The sequence below is a fragment of the Zea mays genome, chromosome 8 (genome assembly GCF_902167145.1).
Source record: "Zea mays cultivar B73 chromosome 8, Zm-B73-REFERENCE-NAM-5.0, whole genome shotgun sequence".
Classification (NCBI taxonomy): Eukaryota; Viridiplantae; Streptophyta; class Magnoliopsida; order Poales; family Poaceae; genus Zea; species Zea mays.
Window position 1 is genome coordinate 166651855 of NC_050103.1, and position 20135 is coordinate 166671989.

Below are 20135 nucleotides of genomic sequence, written 5' to 3' on the forward strand. Positions count from 1 at the left end.
CAGCCGGGAGAGTCTCTCCGGGACTACATCCGGCGATTCTCGAAGCAGCGCACCGAGCTTCCCAACATCACCGACTCGGATGTCATCGGCGCGTTCCTTGACGGCACCACGTGTCGCGACCTGGTGAGTAAGTTGGGTCGCAAGACCCCCACCAGGGCGAGCGAGCTGATGGACATCGCCACCAAGTTCGCCTCTGGCCAGGAGGCGGTCGAGGCTATCTTCCGAAAGGACAAGCAGCCCCAGGGCCGCCCATCGGAAGATGCTCCCGAGGCGTCTACTCCGCGCGGCGCCAAGAAGAAAGGCAAGAAGAAGTCGCAAGCGAAACGCGACGCCGCCGACGCGGACCTTGTCGCCGCCGCCGAGTACAAGAACCCTCGGAAAGCCCCCCGGAGGTGCCAACCTCTTCGACAAGATGCTCAAGGAGACGTGCCCCTATCATCAGGGGCCCGTCAAGCACACCCTTGAGGAGTGCGTCATGCTTCGGCGCCACTTCCACAGGGCCGGGCCACCCGCGGAGGGTGGCAGGGCCCGCGACGACGACAAAAAGGAAGATCACCAAGCAGAAGAGTTCCCCGAGGTCCGCGACTGCTTCATGATCTACGGTGGGCATGCGGCGAATGCCTCGGCTCGGCATCGCAAGCAAGAGCGCCGGGAGGTCTGCTCGGTGAAGGTGGCAGCGCCAGTCTACCTAGACTGGTCCAACAAGCCCATCACCTTCGACCAAGCTGACCACCCCGACCACGTGCCGAGCCTGGGGAAATACCCGCTCGTCGTCGACCCCGTCGTCGGCGACGTCAGGCTCACCAAGGTCCTTATGGACGGGGGCAGCAGCCTCAACATCATCTACGCCGAGACCCTCAGGCTCCTGTGCGTCGATCTGTCCTCCGTCCGAGCAGGCGCTGCGCCCTTCCACGGGATCATTCCCGGGAAGCGCGTCCAGCCCCTCGGACGGCTCGACCTTCCCGTCTGCTTCGGAACGCCCTCCAACTTCCGAAGGGAGACTCTGACGTTCGAGGTGGTCGGGTTCCGAGGAACCTACCACGCGGTACTGGGGAGGCCATGCTACGCGAAGTTTATGGCCGTCCCCAACTACACCTACCTGAAGCTCAAGATGCCGGGCCCCAACGGGGTCATCACCGTCGGCCCCACGTACAAACACGCGTTCGAATGCGACGTGGAGTGTGTGGAGTACGCCGAGGCCCTCGCCGATTCTGAGGCCCTCATCGCCGACCTGGAAAGCCTCTCCAAAGAGGTGCCAGACGTGAAGCGTCATGCCGGCAACTTCGAGCCAGTGGAGACGGTCAAGGCCATCCCCCTCGACCCCAGTGGCGACGCCTCTAAGCAGATCCGGATCGGTTCCGGGCTCGACCCCAAATAGGAAGCAGTGCTCGTCGACTTTCTCCGCGCGAACGCCGACGTCTTCGCGTGGAGTCCCTCGGACATGCCCGGCATACCAAGGGATGTCGCCGAGCACTCGCTGGATATTCGGGTCAGAGCCCGACCCGTCAAATAGCCTCCGCGCTGATTCAGCGGGGAGAAGCGCAGAGCGATAGGCGAGGAGATCCACAAGCTAAAAGAAGCGAAAAGCGTCAAACTCAACCCTGAAAGGTGGGTCCTCGGGGCGCCCCAGGGCATGGTCTTGGAGTTCATTATCTCCAAACAGGGCATCGAAGCCGACCAGGAGAAGACCCCGACCATCACACAGCACCCCGAGCCCTTGCTGGGGGTACCCGGGGGCTGCACGCACCCCCGGGAAAGGCCGCTTGTCACCGCCGACGTTCTGGAGCCTGGAACGTGCAAGCTGGCCGGCGGTCAGGGCAAGGTCTACAGCAACGCTTGGAACATCCAACAGCTACGTCGCTTCTACCCTTAAGCTGTTTTCAAGTTGTTCGTATACCTCGCTCCCACACAAGTCTCAGTCGTCAAGGAAGGGTCGGCCTCGCCTCGGCAGAGCCCGACCCTCCCTCGGGGGCTAAAAAGGGGGAACCCCTCTGCGTCAAGATTGGGTGTACCTCTCCGCATCCAAAATTTTCGATCAAAAAGGCTTTTGCGTTCTCCCAGCTATGTCAGAAGCAGGGCCCCAAGGAGCGGACGTGGGTGCGTGTAAGTGGCAGGGCCGACTGAGCCGAGGAACTCCTATGCCTCCGGGTTAGGGACACCTCACTCATCACCCGCCACGAAAAATGACCCTACTCAGGAAGCCACCCTATTATTGACAGGCTGCGCCGGACACGCAAAATGAAAGGAAGAAGAGTACGACTTCATGCAATGAAAACAAAGTGTTCAGGCCTCAGCGGCCGCAGTAGGACACGCGCACATCCAACAAGAAACTGTTCCAACAAGAGTCAGGCGTCGCCTTGGGAAGGAGCCGCGCCTTCAGCTCCGTCCCCGCCTTCGGTAAGGTCCATCTCGGCTTCCGACGACGGCGCAGGGGGAAGGATCTCCGCCTCAAAGGTGGTCGCCAGCACTGCGCTCGGACCCGCGGCGACCGCGTCGAGCCGCTGAACCTCTGCCAGGGCAGCTTCGTCTTCGTCAGGAAGACAATACCCCTCACTAACCCGCTCCAGGTCCACAACGTAGTGGGAAGCGAGCACGGCAAAGGCCCGCCTGACGCCGTGGTGTAGCGCCTCGCGGACTCTGCCGCGCGCGTGATCACCCAAGGCTTGAAGGCGGCTTTGAGGGGAGCTTCCTGAAGGGACGTCGCCGGAGCCAAGGATCCGATAAACGTCCGAGACGGCCTCGGACATGGCCGCGAGGTCGGCCTCCCTCTGCTCGGCAGCTCCGGCAAGCGCCTTGGCGGACTCGTCAAGGGCGAACTCGAGCTCTGCGAACAGCCAGAAGAAAGATCTCAAACACAAGCAGAGGAAACAGACAAGAACAAGAACCAGGGACGGCCAAGGCGTACCTCCGGCTCGGGCGCGCTGCTCCGAGGCAGCGACCTGGGCTGCGGCTAAGTCGGCTGCGAGGGTTTCAGCCCGGCTTTCGGCCTCGGCAGCCCGGCCCCGAGATTGGTCCCGCTCCTCGACGACCTGGACGAACTCCGACCGCTGCCGTTGCGCCTCTGTGCGCGCCGCTGCCGCCTTCGCGCGCGCTGCTGCCGCCTCGGCTCTCAGGTCAGTGCAGAGCAACTGGAGGTCCGCTACCTTGGCACCCTGCTGAGAAAGGCGCGCAGTAGCCCCAGCGAGCGAGGTCCTCAGGGATCGCAGCGAGCCCCAGACATCGACCTCGCGGCGGATGAACGACGACTTGGCGGCGCTCCGATCCGTCAGATCCTGGGGGAAGGAAACAGGGCGTCACGAAGAACGCCTCGTCCACAGAAAAGAAAAGGTATGCCTGAAACCGTTACCTGGAGGATTTTGGGGATGTCCCTGCAGAAAACCTCCAGCGACGACCGGAGCGACCCCACCGTTGCCTCAGCACACTCGCGGAGCTCATCCCAGGACTGGTCCTCCTGTTCATCATCGAGAACGAAGAAAGGGTCCGAGGCCTCGCGGGTCCGAAACCGGAGCAACTGGCGCCGGGCCCCGGGGCTCTGCCGCACAGCGATGAGGCTGCCGCCCGGCTGGACGGATCGCGCCTCCACGCCCACCTCTTCCGAGGCACTGGGCGCCGACGCATCAGCCGTATCGACGCCGGCAGCAACCGGTCGCTCTCCGACTGGGACGGCGGCGACTTCGGTAGCGGCAGGCGCCGGCATGGCCGGCACGTCAGGTGGGCTCGAGACCACGTCAGCGTCAGCCGCCTCCCCTATTACGATGGCCGCCTCGGCGGAAGAGCCAGCCTCAGGAACCTGCTCCACAGCGACAGGTGCCGCCCGAGCCCCCTGCGGTGAAACGCCCTGCGAAAGGGTCGGCTGAACGACAAGGCCCGGAGCGGCGCTGGCCGCACACGCCGGCGCCGTCTTAAGGGCCTTCCGGGGTGCCAGGTCGGTCTGACCATGGCTTCGCTTGCTGAGGGAAAAAGGAAAATCACGGCCGAGACATATGAATGGAAAGCCAGGACGAAGACATTCCGAGATACCTACCCGCTCCGGGCCATGATCCACCGCGCCTGGGGGGAAGTTTCTTGGATCCCGGCTCCCGGAACAGCCGCCGAGGTCCGCTTCGCCGGCAACTTCGGCGCCACCCCTGCTTTGGGCACCCGGGGAGCAGACGCCCTGACCTGGCCCCCCGGAGTCACCTCAGCTCCTCCAGCCGAGGGGTCAGGTGTCCTCTCGGGTTGCCCCCATGCCTCGGACCGGGACCCCGACGCCCCGACTCCGGGGACTGACAGCGTCGGCCCGCTCGGGGGCTGGCTTGACGGCTCCTGGCCACGCCCCAAGCCGGGGCTGAGGCCGAGACGGGCGGCCATGTCGTCCTCCTCCTCCTCCTCATCATCGTCGTCGTCGTCGGGCGTCTCCGGCGACGGCTCCCTCGGGAGTCCCTCCCTCTCCTGCTGGCGACGACGCTTTTCCAAGGCGTCTCGAGCCCGCCTCCGCTCACGGGCCCGGGCCTTCTCCGCGTCCTTCTTCTTCTTCTTCTCCTCCGCGGCGACCCGCCGCGCTGCTCGGTCCACCGCATCCTCCGGGACCCGTGGCCGGGAAGGCTTGTGCCACCCCACCTCCTGAAGAAGGGGGGGGGGGAGAAACCCGATCGTAAGAACCAGGAGCAACCCAATGTATGAAGAAGGAAGGAGCGAACACTCACCAGAGTTACGCACCCCTGGTCGGGGAGCATCCGAAGCTGAGAGAAGGCGTGGGGGTCCGGCTTCCCCAACGCAGCGGACACCCGCCATTGGAGGGCGTCGAAGGGAAGAGGATCAGGGGACATCCGCGAGCCCTCCCAGTCAGCCTCCGGGGTCATCTCCCAAAGCGACAGCCGTCGCTCCGCCAAGGGAAGCACCCTCCGACGATGGATGGCGGCAATCACTCCCGCAGCGGTGAGTCCTCCCTCCCGCAACGCCTCCAAGGCCTAGAGAAGGGGTCCGAGGTTCTTTTGTCTTTCGTGCGGGGTCCCATGGCGCCAGGCGTCGGTGGCGGTGGTGACTACTCGCTGGGAGAATGGCGGGAGCAACTCGCCGTCGTTCCGGAGGTAGAACCACCGGCGCTGCCACCCCTTGTTCGAGGACGCGAGGATGGCAGGAATATACTGCAACGCCCGCGACTGCCTCAGCAGGAGGGTGCAGCCGCCGGCCCGCACCGCCGCGCGGACCTTCCTCTCCCCTGTCGGCGAGGCAAAAAGCTCGGCGAAAAAGAGATGAGTCCACAAATCCCAATGGGGGGCGATCCCCAAATACCCCTCACGCACCGCTACGAAAATAGCGGCCTGCGAGATGGAGTTGGGGGTGAGGTTGTGCAACTCCACCCCGTAGTGGTACAGGATCGCCCGCATAAAGCGGCCCGCCGGCACACCGAATCCCCGCTCGTGGAAGGAGACGAAGCTCACGACGTATCCCGGCGGTGGGGATGGAGCGGCTCCGCCCACGGGGGGGATCCATTCCGGTCGCTGCTCATCGGTGAGAGGGCGAAGCAAACCCTCGCCGACCAGACCCTCCATGTCGCCCGCCGTCACCGTGGAAAAGGGCCATGGATCGCGCGGCGAGATGATGGTCACCCGGTCAGCCATCGCCAAACGGAAGGGATGGCGGCGCAAGGGGCAGGAAGGGTGGTTTTCTCTTCTCTGGCTAAAGACTCTCGGGTTGCGAAAACCTAAGGGGGAGGCAGGAAGCGGAGCAAAGAACCGTCACCAGGCCCTCTCCCAGGTATATAAAGACCAAGGCGAGACTGTTTCCAACGTTCTGCCCGGACCAGATGCGGGATTCAAAAAACGCGAAGCGAAACAGCCGTTCCTCGAACGGCTCGCGCACGCGCAACGGCTGCCCCCGCCAACCACTCGCCCCGTCGCATTAACTCCGCGGCAGGACAAGCGGCGCTTCCGGCAGGAGAAGCGGGCGACGCTTCGCCTTCGCCGCAATAACCGCGCCAAAAAAGGTACGCCGCATCGTTCGATTTCATATCCTTTTCCTTTTCTCCTTTTTCTCTATCTCTTGCAACAGGGACCGGGAAAGGGGGATACCCCGAAAAGGATCCTTCCCCGTGAAGGAACCAGGCTCCGAGCCTCCTTACTGATCAGAGGTTCAAAGGCTGGCCCCCCGAAGGGTTTCAACAGCCGCCTCAGATCGCGTGGGCCCTACACCCACTACTGGTCAGAGGTTCGAAGGCCGGCCCCCCGAAGGGTTCCACGGCCGCCTCAGGCTACTCGGGCTCCGCGCCCATTACTGATCAGGGGTTCGAAGGCTGGCCCCCGAAGGGTTCACAGCCGCCTCAGACGCCGAGCGAGGGATGACCAGGGGTACGTTCGGTACATAACCAAGGCTCGGGCTACGCTCCCGAGGTACCCTAGGACATTTCCGAGACCAGCGGGAGCGATCTTGTAACGGAATCCCATCGGAGGGAGGCATCGAGCCCTCGGACCCCGTCGCCAGGGGACCGTGTCCGGCAGATCACCCGCAGGTACTTTTGGGCGTGCCTCTGGGCCCCTAGCCGACCCCTAACGAACGGGGCACGGACGTCCACTCGGATTACCCGCTTGCAGCTCACCGGAGACACCATGTTCGGCGCCCATCGAGGGTAACATGGCGCTTTCCCCCCTCCTCCTTGCGGAAAGGCGACGCAGGGGCGTATGTAAAAAAGCCGAGTCTGTCCCTGATCGCCCTCTCGCCCTATGCAGAGGCTCGGGGGCTGCTCTCGCAAACCCGGCTCCGGCCGAACCGTTGACAGCGTCAACATACCAGCCCGAGAACTTGGGCCCCGACCGTGCACCCGGGCTACGGCCAGTTCGCATGAGGGAACGACCAGACCAGTCGAAGCATTACGCAAGGCATTAAGACCTCGGAGGAGTGAAACCACTCCTCCGAGGCCTCGGGGGCTACACCCGGCGGGTGCGCTCGCACGCACCCACCGGAACAAAATGCAACCGAGAAAGGCTGGTCCCCTTGCAAAAAAGTGCGACGAAAGCCTCCAAGCGAGTGCTAACACTCCCTTCGAGGCTCGGGGGCTACTGTCGGGGACCATAATTAGGGGTACCCTCAAGGCTCCTAATTCTCAGCTGGTAACCCCCATCAGCATAAAGCTGCAAAGGCCTGATGGGTGCGATTAAGTCAGGGATCAGTCCATACGAGCGACTCGATCATGCCTCGCCCGAGCCTAGCCTCGGACAAGGGCAGCCGACCCCGAGGGATTTCCGTCTCGCTCGAGGCCCCCCTCCAACGGCGGACACATCTCCGGCTCGCCCGAGGCCTTGCCTTCGCTAAGAAGCAACCCTGACTAAATCGCCGCACCGACCGACCAAATCGCAGGAGCATTTAACGCAAAGGTGGCCTGACACCTTTATCCTGACACGCGCCCCCCCGGCAGAGCCGAAGTGACCGCCGTCACTTCGCCGCTCCACTGACCGGCCTGACAAAAGGATAGCGCCGCCTGCGCCACTCCGACTGCAGTGCCACTTGACAGAGTGAGACTGACAGGCAGTCAGGCCCTGCCAAAGGCACCATAGGAAGCTCCGCTCCGCCCGACCCAGGGCTCGGACTCGGGCTAAGTCCCGGAAGACGGCGAACTCCGCTCCGCCCGACCCAGGGCTTGGACTCGGGCTAAGCCCCGGAAGACGGCGAACTCCGCTCCGCCCGACCCAGGGCTCGGACTCGGGCTAAGTCCCGGAAGACGGCGAACTCCGCTCCGCCCGACCCAGGGCTCGGACTCGGGCCAAGTCCCGGAAGACGGCGAACTCCGCTCCGCCCGACCCAGGGCTCGGACTCGGGCCAAGTCCCGGAAGACGGCGAACTCCGCTCCGCCCGACCCAGGGCTCGGACTCGGGCCAAGTCCCGGAAGACGTCGAACTCCGCTCCGCTCGACCCAGGGCTCGGACTCGGGCTCAGCCCCAGAAGACGACGAACTCCGCTTCGCCCGACCCCAGGGCTCGGACTCCGCCCTGGCCTCTGCCGAACGACCTCCGCCTCGCCCGACCCAGGGGCTCGGACTCGGCCTCGGCCATGGAAGACAGACTCGACCTCGGCTTCGGAGGAGCCTCCACGTCGCCCAACCTAGGGCGCAGGCCAGCCACGTCAACAGGAAGCGCCATCATCACCCTACCTCGAGCTGACTCGGGCCGCAGAGAACAAGACCGCTGTCCCATCTGGCTAGCTCCGCCAGATAGGCAATGATGGCGCCCCGCATGCTCTGTGACGACGGCGGCTCTCAGCTCTCTTACGGAAGCAGAGGGACGTCAGCAAGGACCCAACCGCTCCGACAGCTGTCCCTCCGCTAGGCTCCGCCGCTCCTCCGACGGCCACGACATCACACCAACTGGGTGCCAAGATCTCTCCGGCTGCCACATCGGCATGTACTTAGGGCGCTAGCTCTCCCCCGCTAGACACGTAGCGCTCTGCTACACCCCCATTGTACACCTGGATCCTCTCCTTACGCCTATAAAAGGAAGGACCAGGGCCCTCTTAGAGAGGGTTGGCCGCGCGGGGACGAGGACGAGACAGGCACTCTCTTAGGGCCGCTCGCTCCCTCTCCTGCGTGGACGCTTGTAACCCCCTACTGCAAGCGCACCCGACCAGGGCGCGAGACGAACACGAAGGCCGCTGGATTTCCACCTCTCTCACGCCCATCTCCGGCCACCTCACTTCACCCCTTCGCGCTCGCCCACGCGCTCGACCCATCTAGGGTGGGGCACGCGGCGACATTCACTCGTCGGCTTAGGGACCCCCGGTCTCGAAACGCCGACAGGTATGGGTCATTTTTTTTCCTAGTGGGTATGGGTATGGCTTCATGTGCCCACTGGGTACGTTACCCACTGCCATCCCTAGCTCCAACAACTTCCCCACACTGCAACTTCATGTGGGGAGAGAGAGAGAGGCAGCTCCCCGTGTATGGAGGGAGTTCTAATCTCACTCATTCTTTAGTTACTTCATTTATTTATGCTATTAACCTTTTTTCAAACACCATAACCCGATAACAATGTGTATTATGAATTATAATAGTATAAATAGTCTATGATTTTTTATGAAAAAATGGATAGGGTGAATTGTCGACGACGTACTGTATGTGGACCAAAAAAACGTTTAGACAAGCTATTTTGTTTTAATATCTAAATCATCATAATTTATTTTATATAGTATTTGTGGCTACAGGAATGGTGGTATGTATTACATAGTGGCCTTAGGTACACTTGTTGTTGTTGTTGTCATGGTAATAGTGCGCCCTATTGATCACAATGTTGATTATCATATTTAATGTCCCCTTACCATCAAGGACCCAAAAACTAAGGGCAAAACCTAATGCTCAGACAGCGGAGAGGACACTGATGTGTCGGTAGCGAACACGCGTGAGGTCAACTCGTGCGATTGGAAGTAGAATGTATCATCTGAATCACTGTTTGTCCAAGGTTGAACTAGAGGAACCAAAGGTGAGTTAACGATTAGAGAGGAAGCAAAGGTGAGTTAACGGTTAGAGTGGTGCTCTCTGAAACAATTGTTGGAGTTGGAGCTGAAAGCATGGGAACGACCATAGCTGCTAGAATTACATGCATTGTGTTCGTTGTGTTAGGCACTGTAGGTGGCAAGTTAACAGGAGTTACCTGCTCTAAAGTGGCTACTGGCGATGGAAGTCGCTGAACAAGCAGTGTGGGAGCCACTTACATAGGAAGAGGATGTGGCGGGTGTCCAATGATCTCACTAAAGATCGCTAAGGGTGTGTTTGGTTGGATGTATAAGGAGGAATAGAAGGGGACGACCACAGTTTTTTATAGTGTTTGGATGAGAGTCATGTGGAGGCGAGTTAAACACCGGAGTAATTTTTTGGTGACAGCGTGTGATCCCAAAAAATTAAGGGGACGATATCACACCTGCCTTATCCTACTTTGACATCAAATCAAACACATCATAACAAACTATGGGCAGCGGAGACTATCGAAGTAGGATCTGCATTGTTGCTGCCGTATAAGCTATGACTACTTCCTAATGGCTACCGGGTCCTTGGAGTAGTGAAGAGCTGGGTAAACTATGAGGGTGAAGTCATCCCAAAATGACACAAGGTCCATTGGACTGTAACGCTAGAGTCACGAAGGTCATGTGTAGGTGTTGGGACAACCCGCCGCATTAGAGGAACTATAACTAAAACTCTAGTGATCCTCAACATGTGCTCCATAAAAAGCAAAAGACTGCTGCTGGTGGCTAGAAAACCCTACCGATGCTTCGCTTCCGATATCTGGTGTTGGTTGAGCCTTCCTGATTTCGAACTCGTATAATTTTGTAAAAGTAGAAGTGGTTAAGGCCTCCGTGTTTTTTTTTGTGCATGAAATCATATATTCCCGGCGTTTACCCGTCTAGTTCTCCCTAGCCGCTAGCCATCTTTGTTGTTTGTTGTGCTTGTGCAGGCCAAAACCACTGACTCCACTTCAGAAGGTTGTTCAGCTGTGGCACATGCAGAAGAAAGGGGCATCGGTTTCTCTTTTGACCTGACAGTGCCTTTTTGTTGTTGTGCCATATCAACAACTGAACCATTACAGGCTGTAGCTGAACCAAACAACACTTCTTCTTCTGAAGCAGTCTGTTTGTGAATAAAATAGAACTGACTGTCACAGATGACAGATCTCAAGTTATTAGCATTTGAGAATCCAACAAGCCCCTGCTATCTTTGTTCAACCACCTGCCAGCAATGATTTGGTGGACAAGTAGCCCTTCGGCTGCACTAACCCCAAGCAAGCAAACTTTCTGCAGACACAGAAAAAGTTGGCACAAAATCTTTTTTTAAAAATATTAACAGAACGGGGAAGGAACATTCGGAAAAGGTAAGGAAGCTCTACTACCTACAGTCTAGTCCTACACGGTGCGGTGCGCTGCGCTGCGCAAGCGTGAATGGCGGGGGTTTTGCTGTTCGCTACCGCGCCGGGGGGCAAAATAAGCGGAAACTCGGAGGGCTTTTGTGCAAAATTTAGGCAAGACGCAACATGGGACCACCACGAGAAGATATTACTACATGTCCCCAGCAGAGCCCTCCATTTGGTCTCATATCTTCTTCTCGTCCGTCTCGCTTCTCTCTCTCTCTCCTGAGGCGCAGCGGTGGGGTGGGGTGGGGTAGGGGGCGGCATTGCGAGCTCACACCACCTGCGGCGCGGCGATCCCGGGCCACCGGCTATCGGGCTATGTGATGATCCGGGCCGTGATCTCGACGGCTATTCGCGGCTGAACGGGCGGCGGCGATGAACGGAGCGAGCGCCGGCGCCGGCGGGGAGGCGCCGCTGGTGTACAAGGCCTGGAAGGGGAACAATGTGAGCGGAATGCCCCTCCTCCCTATGTCTCTTCCCCTCTGCGCCTTTTTTTTCCCCTCCCTTAGTTCCTCTGTTGCGGGTGTGGCGTGGATCTGTGCGGCCTCGTGGTCGCGGCTCGAATTAGCTGTTCCTTTCTTCCTAGGGACCGGCACTGGATTGACCCGTGTCGTACGCAGATGTTGGGATTCCCTCGTTGAGCTTGGTAAATTCGTCTGCTCATTGTTGGCTCCAAACACAACAGTTGGCTACTCGATTTCCTCCCTATTTATTTCATGATTCTGTACTTGGATCCTGGGAATGTAGGTTCTAGGACGGCTGCACGGGTTAAGTGACTCTGGTATTGGTCAGGACAAGAAACCTGAGTTTTAGCACTGGACTAGTGCGTTAATTATACTTCCACCCAGTGTCTATTACACTTACATCTCAGAATAGTTTCACCCTCTGCTTTCTTGAGTCAGTCGTGCGTAGACAGAGCTGACAAGGTACCCACATAGCTTGAGGAGAGATCTTCCCTACGAGATCTTCAAGCTGTTTCTGTCGTGATAGGAACAGAAAGTGTGATTAACGGCAGATTCCATCTCTTGCAGGTGTTTCTACTGAAGGGGAGGTTCATATTTGGCCCTGATGCAAGATCCCTGTTTATCACCATGTTCCTTATTGTCGCGCCGGTATCAATTTTCTGCGCGTTCGTTGCCAAGGAATTGATGGATAAGTTCTCTTATGGTCTGGGATTGCCGGTTATGATTGCAGCAGTTCTATTCACAGCATATGTGAGTATGGTTCTTAGCCTTTTTCAAATCACCGCGCTCATTTATTTCCTGAGCTGTGTTGTACTGGTACTGCTTTAATATATAATGCAGTTATGAGAACAGTACGAGTCTTTAACAAAGCTGACAGCTTCAGTTTTTCAAAGGATGCTTGTATTGTGCATCTATATTGGTTGTGTCTGGCATGATCGCTTGGTCCAGTTTTATTACCATCAAAATGCATGATTTGAAACTGGAAAAATTTTCCGGTTTCGCATTTGCCTTTCCAATACATGGCATTCCAACTGGGCAAGTGACTCACTAGATGATACACTGCTTAAGAACTGTTATTTAATTGTTCCTAACCGAATGGGACTGAGATTTCTGCTCTTATCATGTGTCATGTGTTAAATGGCAAAGTGATCCCTAGTTAGATAATGTAACTTAGTTCAGGGGATTATCCCTTTTGCTTCTGCATTAATTATTTCATTATTCATTAGTTGCTGATTGTGCAAGTGGCTCACTCCAGATGATACAGTACCTACTGTCAAATTTAATTGCTCGTAATGGCATCGAAATGTAATACTCTGCTTTCATTAAGCGCCATGTGTTAATTGAAGTGATTCCTGGTTATATCTAGATAAGGGGATTATTCGTCCTGTTGTACCTTTTAATTTGCTGTCCATTAGCACCAAGCATATTTTGCTTGTCCTCGTACCATGATCTTTTAATTTGATACATAAAAAAATTTTATCTGAAGTCATGATCATGCTGGTAAAGAGAATATATACAAAACATACCCTCTAACTTGTTTAAGCATTATGCCACCTTTCAGGATCTGAGTCTTCTGCTTCTAACTTCTGGGAGAGATCCAGGGATCATACCTCGCAATGCACATCCTCCAGAACCCGAAGGGTTTGATGGCAATGCAGAGGTTGGGGCTAACCAGACTCCACCCGTGCGTTTGCCCCGAGTGAAGGATGTTGTTGTCAACGGAATCACTGTGAAGACAAAATACTGTGACACTTGCATGTTGTACAGGCCTCCTCGTTGCTCCCATTGCTCTATCTGCAACAACTGCGTAGAACGTTTTGACCATCACTGCCCCTGGGTTGGACAATGCATAGGACTTGTAAGTTTATGAAGTTAACACTTGTGACTCGGAAAGCATGTCTTTCTGTTCATATACAATCTTTTGCCAACACTTTATGTTAAATATTTCAGCCCCTGTTGTCTCTTCATTTAACACTTCGATTCCCTCACATTGCTAAAATATAGAGCACATTTGTCTTTTAGAATCCTTAGATTCCTGCTTAAACTTGATGGATTGTAAGACATCAAACACCTTACAAGATTTCTTATGTTTGTGCAGAGGAATTACAGGTTCTTCTATATGTTTGTATTCTCAACAACTTTGCTCTGCCTGTATGTCTTTGGGTTCTGCTGGGTGTTCATTATTAAGATCAGAAATGCCGAGCAGATAACAATTTGGAAGGCAATGACAAAGACCCCTGCATCTATTGCCTTAATCATCTACACATTCATTGCAGTTTGGTTTGTTGGTGGCCTCTCTGTGTTCCATCTGTATCTCATGAGCACAAATCAGGTAAAAACTGTTGCCATTTATATCCTTGCCTGATGAAGTATGCTGTGCCAATTGCTAATCAGTTGCCCTACTTCTGGCCTTCTGCTTTGTAGACAACATATGAGAACTTCAGGTATCGCTATGATCAGCGAGACAACCCATACAACAAGGGAGTCATGGAAAACATCAAAGAGATCTTCTTTACAACGATCCCTCCTTCCAAGAACAACTTCTGTGGTAGGGTCGAACAGGAGCATGGTCTGAGGCCCCGTCCAACGAATGGTTTCATGAGTCCAAACATGGGGAGAGCTGTTGGCGACATTGAGATGGGTAGAAAACCAGTGGCTTGGGATGAGCCTAGGATGGCGGCTGAAATTGGTGATTTAGGAGCAGGTCTGAGCAACCTGTTGGAGGACAAGGATGGCAGGTTTCGTACCACATCTCCAGATCTCAGCCGCGACGCCCTTGCGGTTGGAGGAGGCTTAGAAGAGCACGGATCCTCGGCGATGAACCCTGGGCGCTCAAGCTGGGGAGTTGAAGCAGGTCGATGATGGCAATGGCATTGACCATGTAAGGCGGATGTAGTGAGATGCTCAGGGTTGTTAGTGCCAGTTCGTCGCTAATTTGTTGTTTTGTTGGAGATTTGAGGTCACTAATGTTATTAGACTTTGACCTGTATGGTTGTTTCTGAACTTTCTTTTCTTCTTCCTCTTAATTTGGGGCGTCTTCCATGTCCATTGTTTGAAGCAGTCGGTTTGTGACGTCTCCAGCTTGGTAGTGTCAGGTTTTGTCTGTATATAATCGGAGCAGTAAGCCTAAAATAGGTTTCGGTTGCTTGGGTTTGGATGGTAATGGTTGTGAACAATGTCGAACCTTCGCTTTGGAGTAAATGAACATCGTTTGATCGGAGTGCTTATGTTGAGATTCATTTCTTCCTTATCTATAAGTGTCAGTTTATCACCAAGTTATCTTGAGTTAATATGCTGTAATCTTGTTCTTTCTTTAAAGTTCCTTAGACAAAATGGCATTTTGCTTCAGTATTTCATTTTAATTTTAGAACAGATTAGTATGACAGAGAAAAGATCATACTACTCTTCATCGACTGAAGTATTCATCAACTGAAGATGGTTCTAAAAGCACGTTATAATATTTACTACACACTTCTAACCACAGAAACTCAACAATGATTAAGAGGGGGCACAGACAATGGATTAAGAGGGTGCAGTAAATGGTAGGAGAATTTGAGAAAAATAAATTGTTTGGTGGACCATTTAACCTTGTAAAATTGATAGAGATAGATTTGTTTCTAGATAAATTATTCATATATATATGAATCTAATTCAGGACAGAGAGTACTGTTTTGAGTACCTATTCCAGTTTGTACGGTTTTGTTACCTGTTCCAGTTTGTACGCAGATTCATTTCTTGTGCACCACAGACTGTAGTGAATGTCCCAGTTCGCTCAAAGCCCCAGATGACTTTGAACTCCAGATGATTGTTTGGCATTTTGTCTCGGTGCAGAAGAGATGAATCTACGTACAGACTGGAACAGGTAACAAAACAGTAACACCCCCGGTTCATCCATACCGACCAAAACAACTTTGGTAAGCTCAACTGACATGGAAAAATGCCTTCACAGCTCCATCGAGAACAGGCATTTTTTTTTTCTTTTTCCCTGACAATTGTCTACTCCTAGCACACTTTATTCCTTTGCATTTCCAGATACGTAGCACCACTTGTTAAGTAACACAGAGGTATGGTATGATGGTATCTGATCATTACAGCTTGGAGAACACAGGCTTCCGCTTCTCCAGGAAGGCTCTGATGGCCTCCTTCAGATCGTTCGACCTCATCATACCCGCGTTCCATGTGGCTACATGCTCCAGGCCTTGTTCTATGGTCGCATCCCTGCTTCTCAGCAGAACGGCCTTGGTTCCAATCACCGCCCATGCCGACTTGTCAGCTATTTCTGAAATTGTCAGCCATAGATTCAGTCCAGGACAAGAACATGACAGACAGATCATGTTCACGCACGAGTGAGTTCAAGATAGTTTGCAGTTTAACGTAGCAGACGAAGTAAGAAAGAACACTCGTTGGAGCATAATACTCGCATGGTGGAACAACCGTTATACTCCTACAAGGCTACAAGCTAGTTAACAATTAATTATCTTGAGCTTGATATATTGGTGGTACAAGGGTTGTCAAAAGGGCTGCTGTGACAGTCCTTGTTGCTCACTAGATAGCATAATTACAGCTTGTTGCTTTCAGCTTTGTGGCAGCATGAGTTTTAATACTCCCTCCCTTATTTTTTCTATTTGTCACTTTTTAGTTCAAAAATGATCTAGCGGCGACACAGATATTCGAGAACGGCATCTCGATGTTAAACAAGGCAGAAGCATGAGCAATTATAGTATGTCTAAGAAGACAGATAACAGTAGATGTTGGTACCTTTGGCGATCTTTGCGACGCCCGCATCCAAGTCTTGCTTGGAATCAAAGACCCTGGTAACCAACCCCATGTCCTTGGCCTCCATGGCGTTGATCTTGCGTCCGGTGAGCGCGAGGTCAGCAGCGTTGCCGTAGCCGACGATCCGCGGGAGGCGCTGCAGCGCGCCGAGGTCGGCGACGATGGCCATGTCCACCTCCTTGAGCACGAAGGAGGCGTCCCTGGAGCAGCACCTGATGTCGCAGGCGGCCACGAGGTCGACGCCGCCGCCGACGCAGGCGCCGTGCACCGCCGCGACGACGGGCTTCCGGCACCGCTCGATGGCCGTGAGCGCCGCCTGCATGTCGAGGACCGCGCGGCGGAGCCCCTCCGCGGCGGCCACGGGATCGGCGGAGGCGGCGGACAGCGGGTCCCCGGGGCCCCCGAGCTCGATGCCCGCGCAGAAGTGCGGGCCCGCGGCGGACAGCACCACGGCGCGCGCCGAGGGGGCGCGGTCCAGCAGAGACATGGCGCGCGGGATCTCCGCGAACGCGGCCGGGCTCAGCGCGTTGCGCTGCGCCGGGCGGTTGAGGCGGACCTCGTAGACCCCCGCGGAAGGGTCCGGCCGCGTCACGGCCAGGGTCTCGAACCCCGCGCGGAGCTCCGCGTCGGATGCGTCACGGTCGCCGCCGCCGGCCATCCGTGGTGGGTTGATGTGGCGTGCGGCTACTACCTGCCTCTCGCGGCCTTCGCTGCTGCTGGTTGCGGGATAAAAGGCAGCGGGTGATTTGTCGCCACGCTCTGCTCGCTCTTGTTCTTGTTTTTGGATCTCGGAGACATCTAAGGTAAGCGGAGGCGGATAGGGATAATCATCTTCTGACTTATATCGCTCCTGGACGGATCAGTAACAGCGGCGGTTAAATCGATCATTCTTCCATGTGTATTCTTTGGAGAAGGTGACCCTGATCGGCCAGCGCCCGGCGGAGTGACAGTGAAAGCCCTTCGACTTGGCAACGCTCGGAGGAACGGATATCACGGCCCAGCCCATTATAGGATCCGCACTAGACCAACCACATACTGCGGTTAAAATTTCTCACAAACAGTAATAGTTTAAATGCACCATAATTTGTCTTTTTTATAACTGTTAGAGTAAGATGGATTTGACCATAAAATTTTGTATATAAATGAGGTAAGGTTAGATGTATATTCATGTTTTTTTAGAAATTTTTGAAACTTTTTTTTTGTAGGTTTGCATGGGGTTTGCACCAAAATGTGGTTTGCATTCGATATGTTCCCCTCTTAAAGTGTCTCTAGAAGGTTAATTTAAAAATACAAGAGACAGACTCTTCACGAATAGACCATCTCTACACAACACTCCATACATAATGTCTCTTAATTGCATTTATGGTCTATGGGCTCATGATTGTACCACTTAGTCTCTTACCTTTTTTATACTTAGAAAATCGAACCACCGTATCAGAGTTGTACTTGCCCTTATATTGATAAAAAGAAAGCTTCAAAATAGGTAACAACAACCTTTAAAAGGACTACAACAAAAATAACCAGTACAACAAAAGCTACGCCAACCCTACAAACAAGAGCAACACCCGAACAACAGGAGTGCACGACAACGTTAGCAACACGAGCATACAAAAAACACACAACACAACAAAGACAAAATCTAATAAAAAAAGCAAAGAAACCTCCACCACGAAGTCCCAAAAAGCACGACATTTTAAACTCAAAAGCTTCTTGATGAGGTCTGATTGCAACAACTCCTTTAGATGATCTGCGCAGGCTTGAATTGAACTCACCTTGGGCTTCTCGTCAATCCTAATCCCCTGATCTTTAAACACACCACGTTGTGCAAGACTAGCACTTCGATGAAGCGACGAACTTTTATAGGACTTACAGCGCGCCTAACCGTCGTAGTCGATGCTGAGGGGGAACTAAAGGAGGGCATGCAAGTTCATCATCATCTTTAGCTCTGGTGGACGAGTGTGCTCATAATTGAGACCAATGGCAAACAAAGAAGCAGGATAAGTGCAGCACCAAAACCAACCAAGGTTTGTATGGATAGGTAGGTTATGAGCAAGTAAGAACCTTCAAATCAAGTACTGGTTCATAAGGGTGCAAGTCCAATTGCCTTAGTCAAGAAGAGCAATTAATCGTGCCTAGAGCAAATACCATAATCAAAAACAAAGAATCAAACATCATTGCACATGCCAATGTACTTAGAGCACATCTAACTTCATCGTTTTTAATAAACCATGTATAGTCGTATAGATATGTGCTCAGTTTGTAGTTTATCAATTTTATTTTTAATCATAGGTAAAGTTGATGCAGAACTCAAAATACCAACTCAAGCAAAAGTTTTTCTTTTGGTTACTTATACAGGATACACTAAATACCAGAGCCATGTTTAGAAGAAGAAATATGGAACTAGACTCACACATGTGAAAATTGTATATCGTTGAAAGATGAAGCCTTGTCTCGTCTTTTTTTTAAGTTCAGCATTGCGAGAAGATGCTGACACACGATTGGACTCACATCGCGATTTACCTCTAATATGCACATAGCAATCCAACATTTGAGACGGCAGCTAATAAGGCCTTAGAACATGGAAGTCATAATAGCAATCACATGATGCATCCGGAAATGCAGAAAGAGTTGGAAATGCAGAAACAATTGGATCTTTGAAAACACCCCCTACAATGTCAAATTGTAAGGACTTGTTCAAAAAGAGATGCTTCTCGTCTATTATAGACCAAAGCACACAATGTCTACCTTTATTAGACTTTGGTTATGAAACTTGTAAAACTCCTCCTCTCTTAATTCCTTATGTAAAACTCCTCCTTCCATGTACCCTAGGTAACTTGTACATATTTCCCTCTAATAAAATACTATAGGGACCCCCTACAATGATATTTATAAGAAAAAGGTCGGGCATGGGGTCAATGCACAAGAGGGTTTCAACGTCAAGAAGGGAGAAAATAGGGAAAACCCTAGGATATAGGACGAGAGGGCCTAAAGTAGAGCCTATGGGGTGTGAAGTGGAGATGCTTATCTTAGTGGTCTTTGATTGTGTTGGAGAGGAAATTCTCCGGCCGGGTGGCGGAACGCACCCGCCCTAAATCCTAAGATGAGGAGGGGCCTAAGCGTTTTGCCTGTTAGATGGAATCGGGAAGAACACAAGAACACACAAGGGTTTAGAGTGGTTTGGGTTGCCGGGGCGTAATACCCTACTCCACTATGTGTTGTATTGAGCTTGAGAGTAGAGATGGCAACGGGTACATACCTACCGGGTACCACGTCCCCACACTCGTACCCGCCTAATAAAAATACACCCGTTAAGATACCCACATTCGGTCACGGGTACAAAAAATCCCCGTACCTGCACCCATACGGGTAAATTTACCCGATGGGTTACCCATACCCGCGAGAACAACACATACACCAACAGTATTGTAAATATCAAATAATCAACATTGCACCATACATATGATTATAGATAAGTTTGACAAACTTCAAAGAGTGCAAAAGCACAAGCAGCAAGCTGTAAGCTTGAGAACTAGTAATATTACATTATTACATCACAATGATTATAGATTTATAGGATAGATAAGTCACAATCAACATCACATGCACCTAGCCACCAGATTTAGAAAATTAGACCACATCAAGTGATAAGTATGCATTCTGTAGACAACAAATTCCAGCAATCCTCCATTCCTCATTGTGCCCAGCGACCAAGCCGACCATCGACCAACATTACACTACCTGCTGTTGCAGTTATATTGTTGTTTCCTACAGTTTAAAAATAGAGAATAAAGAGAATAAATTGCTACTTCATGCAGTTTAGTTTATATTGACTGCAATAGAAAATAAATGAATAGATATCAGAATGTCCTCTTGAATATCTTGAAGACAAGACCAAAAGCTAGTTGGTTGTTTTTCTTTGTCATCAACTTCAAAAACATGAATAGTTAGTTTACAGCTAAAAAGAGAATATATTTTATACACATACACCATATATACCTTTGTACTTGTTTCGAATCCAGTCTTGTGAACA

General features: G+C 53.1%; 2 protein-coding genes across 2 annotated transcripts; one reads left to right on the forward strand and one right to left on the reverse strand.

The window, feature by feature from the left end:
* The first annotated feature begins 11038 nt into the window (after positions 1-11038).
* LOC100191906 (palmitoyltransferase ZDHHC9) lies at positions 11039-14602 on the forward strand. The gene is made up of 5 exons (NM_001137330.2): positions 11039-11309; positions 11897-12079; positions 12891-13187; positions 13428-13661; positions 13754-14602. The coding sequence occupies exons 1-5, from the start codon at positions 11241-11243 to the stop codon at positions 14189-14191; spliced, it is 1221 nt and encodes a 406-aa protein (NP_001130802.1). The 5' UTR covers positions 11039-11240; the 3' UTR covers positions 14192-14602.
* Positions 14603-14946: 344 nt separating this feature from the next.
* On the reverse strand, positions 14947-16937 carry LOC100192936 (delta3,5-delta2,4-dienoyl-CoA isomerase). Its single transcript, NM_001138117.1, has 2 exons — positions 16088-16937; positions 14947-15608 (listed from the first exon to the last, which is right to left on the reverse strand). The coding sequence occupies exons 1-2, from the start codon at positions 16761-16763 to the stop codon at positions 15418-15420; spliced, it is 867 nt and encodes a 288-aa protein (NP_001131589.1). The 5' UTR covers positions 16764-16937; the 3' UTR covers positions 14947-15417.
* Between the last annotated feature and the right edge of the window lie 3198 nt (positions 16938-20135).

Excerpts from the sequence above, each read along its gene's own strand:
- LOC100191906 (NM_001137330.2), top strand. The coding sequence starts at position 11,241 with ATGAACGGAGCGAGCGCCGGCGCCGGCGGGGAGGCGCCGCTGGTGTAC. Across the intron at positions 11,310-11,896 it reads AGGCCTGGAAGGGGAACAAT|GTGTTTCTACTGAAGGGGAG; the intron begins GTGAGCGGAATG and ends CATCTCTTGCAG. Across the intron at positions 13,662-13,753 it reads ATCTCATGAGCACAAATCAG|ACAACATATGAGAACTTCAG; the intron begins GTAAAAACTGTT and ends TCTGCTTTGTAG.
- LOC100192936 (NM_001138117.1), bottom strand. The coding sequence starts at position 16,763 with ATGGCCGGCGGCGGCGACCGTGACGCATCCGACGCGGAGCTCCGCGCG. Across the intron at positions 15,609-16,087 it reads CGTCGCAAAGATCGCCAAAG|AAATAGCTGACAAGTCGGCA; the intron begins GTACCAACATCT and ends TGACAATTTCAG.